Source organism: Enhydra lutris, unplaced genomic scaffold, assembly GCF_002288905.1.
Source record: "Enhydra lutris kenyoni isolate GAN:26980312 unplaced genomic scaffold, ASM228890v2 scaffoldscaffold9, whole genome shotgun sequence".
NCBI classification, from domain to species: domain Eukaryota; kingdom Metazoa; phylum Chordata; class Mammalia; order Carnivora; family Mustelidae; genus Enhydra; species Enhydra lutris.
In genome coordinates this window covers 74232412-74241900 of record NW_019154093.1, presented here as the reverse complement: position 1 = coordinate 74241900, position 9489 = coordinate 74232412, and the positions used below count along the sequence as shown (strand labels likewise).

General features: G+C 55.9%; 1 protein-coding gene across 2 annotated transcripts in view; it reads right to left on the bottom strand.

Moving 5' to 3' along the window:
• Nucleotides 1-707: 707 nt before the first annotated feature.
• LOC111143397 (solute carrier family 6 member 17) overlaps nucleotides 708-9489 on the bottom strand; it is a 45261-nt gene continuing 36479 nt past the window's right edge. The window contains exons 7-12 of one of the 2 annotated variants that reach the window (XM_022497102.1): nucleotides 5801-6042; nucleotides 5359-5551; nucleotides 3976-4168; nucleotides 3340-3499; nucleotides 1555-1717; nucleotides 708-1109 (exon numbers count right to left, since the gene is read on the bottom strand). In XM_022497102.1, the coding sequence (XP_022352810.1) occupies nucleotides 741-1109; nucleotides 1555-1717; nucleotides 3340-3499; nucleotides 3976-4168; nucleotides 5359-5551; nucleotides 5801-6042 (1320 nt within the window). In that variant the 3' untranslated portion in view covers nucleotides 708-740. The remainder of the gene's footprint in view (nucleotides 1110-1554; nucleotides 1718-3339; nucleotides 3500-3975; nucleotides 4169-5358; nucleotides 5552-5800; nucleotides 6043-9489) is intronic. The other variant, XM_022497103.1, reaches the window with a different exon arrangement.

Below are 9489 nucleotides of genomic sequence, written 5' to 3'. Positions count from 1 at the left end.
AAGCCCCAGTGGAGGTGGGGAAGGGTCCCGAGCAATCATCACCCTCCCAGGCAGGATGTGACAGGACACACCCTGCCCCAGGCAGGGCCAAGGACATGGGAGATCCCACCCAGAGCCTTGGGCTGAGGGGGCCCCCATGCCTAGCCCCCTTCCGCTGCCAAGGCTGGCGCTCAAGGCAGAGCGTGCCATCTGCATCGCAAAACAGAACTTGGGGACTTCTACGAGATTCCATCCCAAGGCTGAGCCCTGAGTCCTGGCACAATTGTCCCATCCCCAGTCTTAAATCAGCCCCTGGGATGCATCACCCCTAGGATAAATCATCAGCATCCTACCCCACCGGGTGCTTCTCATCAGCACAGAGGGATGGCCAGGACTTAAGACCTACAGGTGCCAGGTTACAGAGAGAGAGAAGGTGTGGGGAGCGACCCCTACGATGGCCACTTGCCATCTCTCCTGTGCTGGGAATCAGGGCTTCTGGACTGTTCGAGTTAGTCAGCTGCAGTTTGGTGAGAGGATCTCAGGAGGTTAGACGAGTTGGGAGCCTGCACTGGGGACAGAGTCTCTTCCCAGCCCCTGCTCAGGTGTAGGGGGAAGCTGGCTGGGACTGGGGTGGGGGATGAGGCAGGGCAGACCCCCTCTCCTTGGGCAGAGGGCCTGGCCTAAGAAGACAGGCCAGGTTGGGACAAGCGGGCTGGATGGGCGTGGTGGGGGAGAGGCAGGCAGGGAGTGTGGGGCGGTGGTCACAGCTCCGACTCAGGGGTGCCGGCCAGGAGGTAGCTGCTTCCATAGCGTCCATTGGGGTTCCCGCTGGTCTCCAGGGGGGACGTGCTGCCGGGCCCCAGGTAGGAGCGGTGGGTGGGCATGGGGGACGGCGCCTCACTGGGCACCTTGCTGAGGATGAAGCGGGTCTCATCGTTCTCCTCCAGGTTGGAGATGTCTTTCATCATGCGGCCTTTCTTATAGGACACGGAGAGGGTGTTGGAGCCGTCGGAGAGCAGGTGGAAGTGCCGCAGGACGAACACCACGGGGATGGGCAGGGTCGCCACAACGATGAGGGTTATCAGGAGCGCCATGGCCCAATTGGGGAAGTACAGGTAGCGTTCGGCTGCCTGGTAGGGGGGCGGGGATGAGGGCTGTGAGGAGCTCACCCTCCGGGACCTCCAGGCTGGTCTCTTCCTGCCTTTTCCCACCCCACCCCTTGCCATCCTGACCAGGCCAGCGATGGAGGCCCTCACTGTTGCTCTTTGAGTTAGCTGGTCCCCTTGGTTAAGGGCCCAAGCTCCCCTGGGTCTCAGTTTCTACATCTGTAAAATGGGTGGGTGATTCTGCTCCACAGACATGGAGAGAGAACACGGGTGAGACCTGGACGAGTGTGTCAACCTTTCTGAGCCTCGGTCTCCCCATGTGTGCTAGGGGATAGTGCCACCTCTCTCTCCCTGCTCTTGTAAAGACAGAGGTCCTGGCAGGGACTGGCACACAGCAGCTACCCTCTGAGGATTCATCTCTATTGCCTGTTGTATTAAAGTGACCCCGGGGTTTCAGGTCCCCCCTCACCTCCTCCTTGATCCAGGCACTGTACCCTGGGGGCGTGACCCCCAGCTGGATGACGCTGGCCGTGGTGAGCACAGCCATACACAGTGGAGACACGAACTTCCACATGTAGAAATAGAAGCGATAGGGTCGGAAGCCCAGCATCTCCGTTAGCTCCTGCATGAACCTGCCAGGAGCAGAGGGCCCAGCATTGGCATCCCCACTGTGCCTGCGCATTCCCCCACAACTGCCTCCTCCAGGAAACCTTTACTGACCAATCCCTCCCTCCAAGGCTCTTCCATTCCTCACATCTGGGGATACCAGTTTATTATGTGGTGGCCCAGCTGGCCTCTGGGCAGGCTCTGGTGTCGCCTGCTAACCTCCTCTGAATACCACACGTCACACCGCACCCAGGGATATGGTATAATCCGCGGGACATGCCGGGCAGCGGGGCAGGCACCTGAGGACCTCTGCGGACACCATGGGCCCCGCCCCATTCACACTGGCCTGGGCCTGGTCTCCCCCTGCTGGAAAGAAGGTGAAGTGCACTTCCGTAGAGTCCAGAGGCCCTGACTTGGGGTTTCTGACCTCGGGGTCTGCGGGTGGGATGACCGTAGCTGCACGCTGTGTATATGAATGTCATAAGAAAAAAATCTTCTCTACTTGAATAACACCTAACTGAAACCTTGCGTTTCTTTGTACTGTAAATGCAAACCACCACAGTGGTATTAGCCACAATGACATATATCTCCCTACCACATTACGACTGAACCTACCTACAGACGTCATTTATATTCATCACTATTTCACAATTACCGTTATTATTACCCTAGCGAAATCTTCTGACTTAATGCAGTAAAAATAACACATACATGAAAAAAACTGCACATACATTACCATACCAGATTTTAAACAGTATTTTTGCTATTTTTCAACTTAACTCGTTTCCTATAGAATCCTATCTATTTTATTTTGTCCACCTAAAAATAATATTCTGAGAAGGTGTGCAGCGTCTTCACCAGACAGCAGAAGAGTCAGAGCCCCTTCCAACCATGAATCCCAGGGCTGCTCCTGACCCACCATTGGGTCCCACCTGCGTTCTTGTAGGAAGGAGATGACTGTAGCCAAGGCCATGAGAGAGCGTGATTCTGAGACCCAGTTCAGACATCAGGGGAGCCCCAGGCCTTGCAGAGAGAGTGGGAGGGGCCTGGCCCTGGGGTTTCCCAGGCTCACAGATTTGTTAAATGAGGAACGAGGCTAGGGGCTGATGGGGAGTGTGGCTCTGCCCTAGGCTCAGGCCACGAGACCCAATCCTTCCTTACTCCTGACTTCCCTGACCCGACCGGACCCCACACTTGCGGCCCTAACCACACCTCATCGCACACCCGTAGGTCGATCACCTGAAAACTGCCTCGGGCTGCTGAAGTTCCAGAATTCTTTGAGGGTGGATCCCTCTTAGATACCCACTAAGTGCTCAACAAAGTTAACAAAACTGAAGAGTTTTGGGTCTCAGGTAAGGAGGCTATGGTAATTTAAGGCAGTTTAGGGCGATGCCAGGACCTGAACCCAGGAGACTCACATGCTCAGCCTGGCTCTGCCTCTCACCAGCCACGTGGCCCTGGGCAGTCACGTCCTCTCTCTGGGTCTCAGTTTCTCTGAGGATCTCTGAGGGCACTCTCAGCTCTGACATTCTGTCTCTGTGATCTCCTGTCCCACTCAGAAGCAGCCCAGGGGAACGAGGCACTCTCCAGGGGGTCAGAAGAGGACAGACCCCTCCTCCCATCCCACCCTTCCCTGTGGCCCCCTTACTTCTTGGTTCCATAGATCCAGGCCACGGCGATGTTCTCTAGGATGACGATGACGGTCAGCGGCAGGGTGGCCGAGTAGTCATCAAACATAGTGACAAAGTAGTTTCCGGAGCGCTGGACGAACAACAGCCCCACGAAGAATGCAAAGACACAGCAGCCCACTACAGAGAGCCGGGAGGCCGGTGTGGGGGCACAGGCGCAGGGTAGGCGGGGCCCGGGGGGGTTAGGGGGGCACCCAGGCCCCTCCCTTCCCACCCCTCCTCCCTGAAGGCCTTCAAGCGGGGAGGGATCCGGTGCTGGGGTTCTGAGCTCCCACTCCTTTAGGAGAGATGGAACAGGTGCAGGCTGGCATGGGGAAGGACACCCCTGCCCAAGAGGATTCAGCAGGCCCTCAGAGAGAGAGGCAAATGACCCGAGGAAGAGGCCACCCCCAGCTCAGGCTGGGTCCAGATTCCCAGACAGCCTTCTCCTGGCTCTTGAGCGCTCTTCTCTGGGAGGCAAGCCAGGCTCCAACTGCATCCCACTGAGGGCAGCGGGGAGCCTTCTCAGCGTGGAGTCTGTTTAAGTCAGAGGCCTGTCCTGCTTGTCGTCCCTGAGGGCAGCCCACCAGGCCAGCGGGGCTGCCAGGAGGAGTTACCTGTGAACATCTCTTTGGGCACCTTGAAGGTGTCGATGATGGGTGTGGTGATGCCAGCCATGGTCCCAATCATACTGCCCAGGCCCAGGTTGATAAGCATCAGGAAGAACATGACAGACCAGAACGGGGAGGCAGGGAAGTGCGTCATGGCCTCGGTGAAGGCGATGAAGGCCAGCCCTGTGCCCTGCACGGACTGAGGGTGGGACACAGGCGAGGGCTCAGTGAGGCCCATGCCACTCCTGGAAGCCCCTTGACCTCTTATCTTTGCCCCCAGAGCTTTAAGAATAACTCTCCCCTCTTTCACAGGCATCTGTGCCCTCGCCTAACTCCTCATCTTTCCGCTAGTGGGTCTCAAACTTGGGTGAGTATCAGAATCCGCCCTATCCCAGGGAGTAAGATACCAATTTAGAAGTTCACCTGTGGGATCTGGAAGCTACGCCTTGGACAGGGACCCCAGGTGATTCAGATGGAGATGCTCACATTTAGAAATAACGCCCCGCTTGAGACCTTCCTCCTCTAGGAAGTCTTCCCTGATTGCTCCAGACACAACTATGGGAGCTCCCAGCCCTGAGCTCCAGACTTTCATAGAGTGGGCTCAGCCTCAGCTGCCTAATGGGACCACACTGGAGCCTTTAGAACACCAATGCCTGGGTCTCACCCTGGAGACAGTGCTTTGATAGATCTGGGAGTAGAGCTTGTATCTGGGTATTATTAAGTCCCCAGGTGTCTCTGATGGGTAGCCGAGAGAGAGCCACTGTGTTAAAGCTTGGGCCCCTGCTCATGAGGAAAGTGACCACACACTGCCCACTGACGTCGCTTCTCTGTTGTCCTGTAAGAACCCATGAGGTGAGGGAACACCTCCCCCAACTGTATGAGTGTGTCTTTCTTGTCATTTGGCTCTTATCGAGGTCCTATTATATAAGAAAAACGGCTACCATCCTAGTATCCATAGCACTGGCCTGAGGGCCAAAGAGAGAGAGATAGCAGAGGGTAAACACTAATGAAAATGCTTATTTTCTGTGAGCCATGTACAAAGCACGGTCACAAGGACACTACAGACAGCACTGACTCTCCTCCCCCCACTCAGAAACCCATTCGATGAATCTGAACACCATTCTGTACAATTCCTGTGATTTCGATGACAGGTGTGTGCCTCATCTCCTCGAGACAGCATACCTTGGAGCAGGGGTTTAGCTGATCCTTTTCCTCTCTCCCTCCCTGGATCCCTAGTCCGTCCTTGTTTCTCAAGCAAGTGAACGCGTCCCAGGCAGCCTTCTGAGGCCTGCTTGAGAGCTCTAGCCACCTGAGTCCCATCTCTGGGTCCCATGTTCCCACATCTGACTTCCTGCCCACCCCGGCTGGGAAGGGCAGCCTGTCCCACACCTTGTCCAGCTCGTCCTCCAGAAGGCAGGGGTCAAGGCCCAGGGAGGCGAAACGGTCCTCCTTCACGGCCCTGATGACTTTGTACATCTCCGTGTAGTCCTTGGCAGTCAGGTGCGAGAAGTTGACGTGGGGCGGGATGAGGTCCCGGCTCAGGACGTTGGTATGGAGGTACCCCAGGATTTTCTCGGCATTCCTGCAGCACAAAGCAAAGAGGGACAGGTAAAAAGGCAGGGGTGGGCACAGTCCCAGAGGCACCTCCCAGGCACCCAGGCAGGAAGCCCCACAGGCCATCGATGGAGACACTTCTGAGCCTGAGCCTGGGATCCAGAGCCGGGGACAGAGAGAGCTCCACCCCCAGGAGGACAGGGACTCTGTGTCTGTGGCCCGCCCGCCCCGCCCGCCCCACCTGGGTAAGATGGACAGGAGGAGAGAGGCCACCTACTCGACCACACACTTCTCGTTCATGATGTTGGCCTTGAAGCCCAGCACAGCAAACACCACGAGCGTGGCCAGCACCGAGGTGAAGAAGTTAATGAAGGACACCAGCGCGGCGTCGAAGTGGCAGTTGTTGTCTTGCTTGTTGTAGCTAGAGAAGGCGATGACGCCCCCGAAGCCCAGACCCAGGGCGAAGAAGACCTGGGTGGCCGCCTCCCTCCACACCTGGGGGTCCAGCATCTTGTCCAGCTGTAGGGGGAGGACCAGAGACACACAGATAACAGTTTCCCGCCACACCCCTTTCCGCATGGCAGAGTGGGAAAGCCGGGGCTGCGTGAACTTGGCCATCCTCCACGCCCCTCTGAGCTTCGGTTTCCCCATGTGCAGAACGCCGATAATGGAAATATTGACTTCAGAGGATGGTTGTGAGGCTTAAGGTCAAATAAACGCTATGTGCTTACTCAGCAACTTCTCAGTCAATTTTAACTACCATCTTTGCTTACCATGGAGCTATTATACTGAGGAATAACTTCAGGACCATTAGGTATGAGGCCTGGTGCACAACTCCAGGGAGTGCCATTCACTTGAATGGTGCCTCCTAGAGTTGTGCAGTGTACAGCCTGTACAATGGTACCAGAGCACTAAGAACACCAATATTTCCCTGATACCTCCCCTCCACTTCAAACCATGAGAAAGGACACCAACTTCTCCCTCCTGCCCACCTGACCTCCCTATCCCTGGGGGAGAGGGGGAAAGACCAATGTTCATTCATACACATTGACATACTCTAGGTCACAAAAGTCCCCTTCCCCCTTCCCACCCACCCAACTTGAAACACAGAACCCAGATACTTCTGGAGAGGGAAGTCCCTGCCTAACTCTCTATGTGTCCTCAAACCTGACAGAACCCTGAACCACACCAGCATGTAGAGAGCAGGGGACAATTCCCAAAGTGCTTTTAGTATCCATTTTCCTTTTGCTGTTTGCTCCTCAAAGCAGGGACCATGGCTTGGACCCAGCACAGAGCTGTCCAGTCAGACCGACCCAGGTCTAAACCTAACTCCCACCTTTTTTTTTTTTTTTTTAAGATTTTATTTATTTGACAGACAGAGATCACAAGTAGGCAGAGAGGCAGGCAGAGAGAGGAGGAAGCAGGCTCCCCGTTGAGCAGAGAGCCCGATGCGGGGCTCGATCTCAAGACCCTGAGATCATGACCTGAGCCGAAGGCAGAGGCTTAACCCACTGAGCCACCCAGACGCCCCATGACTCCCATCTTTAAATAGCTGACAAGGCTTAGGAAAATAACAGCGCCTATTTTATGAGGCTCAGTTTTCCCATCTGAAAAATGAGAATAATAATACCGTGTCCCTCCCACAGTGATTGTGAGGATCAGATGTGGCAGCAACAAGTAAACCCAGCACATAAATAGCAAAATGAATCCTGCTGAAGTTCCTCTGACCTAGTCGGGACAGGTTTCTTCGGTGAGGAGCAGGAATTATTATTCACATTTCCAGAAAGAGTGAACAGAGACCCCCACGGTGGAAATTCCTTGCTCCAGTGACAGAGCTGGTTGCTGGGACAGAGGAGTTGCTCAAGCATAGGTGGTCTGATGTGGCCCAAGACACCGTCCTACACCATCCCCTGACGCCTCTACTCCTCTGAGCATTGCCCCTGGACCTCTGCAGCTGAGGTCCACCCGAGTGACAGACCAGGGAGGCGAGGAGGCACTAGACAGCTTGCCGTCCCTGCAGGCACCAGCCCTACCTGGTCTTGGCCTACCTCCCCTCGCTGAGTGCCCAAGGCTCAGTCCTTCCTCGTGTGCCCACTGAGGCACTGGACTTGAAGCTCTGTTACAGCCCTAACATCCATGACAGAGACCTACCCGCCTGCCACCTCAGCAGCTCCCTGGGTCTATGTGAGCACCTGGAGTCCCTCCACTAGCTGAGAGGGTGTTGGCAAGCTTGGAGGGGGTGTGCTGCTGGGGGGGGCACTGCAGGCTGACGGGGAAGAGGAGGACAATGGTAGTAGAGACTTTAGGATCAGTACGCCAATGGAGCCTTGGCCCACAAGCATGTGTGTTCTAGGGGAGATTGTGTCCCCCACCTCGCACAAAATAAAGTCATCCCTGGTCCACCAAGAAAGCCCAGAAGCCAGGCTTTAAGGAGCTACGAGCCCCTGACATCCATGAGCAGACGACACTCCCCGCTGTCCCACGACTCTCTGCCGCCTCAGTAGTACCGTGTGGCCTCCCTGTGACTACGACTCATCCATGCAACACTGAGCACCTGCTGTGGGTCAGGCCTGGGGCTGGGTGATGGGGAGCCGTGGAGAGCAAGCACAGGCAAGGTCCAGCTCCTATGGAGCTGACATTCTAATGGGAGAGACGGCCACTGTCAAGTGACTCTGCAAACAGATGCTGAGTTGCAAGTAGGACAGGGGCCATGCAGGCCAGGTACCCAATGCTCGGAGAGCCTGTAGAAGGGGGCCTTGAGCCAGGCAGGAAGGCAGGGCAGGCTTCCCCAGGACGAGGAGATCCTTGAGTGACATCTGAGAGATATGAAGGCAAGGCTAAGAGGGGAGGAAAAGCATACCAGCAGAGGGAACAGTGTGTGCAGAGACTTGGAGTCAAGGCGGAAAGAGGAGCGCATGTGAAAGTTAGGGGAAGAGGCCAGGCTGCCTGAAGCTGCAAGGACAAGGCGGTAGAGGTAGAGGTGAGGCGGGTGGTAGAGGTAGAGGTGAGGCGGGAGGTAGGGGGCAGAGGAGTCCAATCAGAGGTCCTGTAGGGATCCTAAGTGGAAGAAGCCTAAGAAAGCACTTATTATGGGAAACCACTAAGGGATGGGGTGGAGGAAGGAAGCAACCAAACCATCCTCAGCCACGGACTAGAGATGGAGGGATGCTGGAGGGTCAGATGCCAAGGGGACAGCCATGCTTCTGGCCCGCATACCTGGCAGGGTACAGATAGAGTCCGAGAAGAAGGGAAAGATCTTGATGGGGTTGGAACAGGGCAGATCAAGGCATTCGCTGCAGAAATGTTGAATTCATTGTGTCTTTACGCTATCTAAGAGGAGATGTCTAGTGGGCAGGCAGACAAGTGGGTCTGATGGCCAGAGAGAGGCTGAGCCAGAGATATAACCTGGGAGGAGCAGGTGTGCCGGGAGGAACCCCAACCGTGGAGTCATGAGAAGAGGCAAGCCAGGCAACATCTCCAGGTTCAGTGCAGCAAAGACGGTCTCCCAAGGGAGGGAGAGGAGGTACAGCAGGCCAGACAGGAGGAGGAGCAAGAGAGGGCTGGATCCAGAGGCCACCTAAAGGGCTGGGACAGGGAGGGGCCCATGCTACCCAGAGAAATATACCAGGGTGAGCCTGTCCTTGGTGGGCTGGGTCGGAGCTGATGGGGCCAGAGTCAGGTAGGAGTCGGGAGAGCTGAGAAGCAGAGGGGAAGAAATGAAGGTAAGGTGGATAATCAACTCCTTGGAAAGCTCGTCTTGGAACAGGAGGAGAAAGAGAGCAGGTTCAGGCAGAGGCTACGAAATCAGTGAGTTGATTTTTTATCTGTTGTCTCATTTTTGTCTTTAATGCAGTGACTTGAAGATAGGTAAAGGCGGAAGGCAGGGGATCTAGAGGGGCGGGGAGCTGTCTCCCCTCGGAGACCCTGGAGCTGCTCACGGAGGGACCAGGACAAGAGGACGGGATG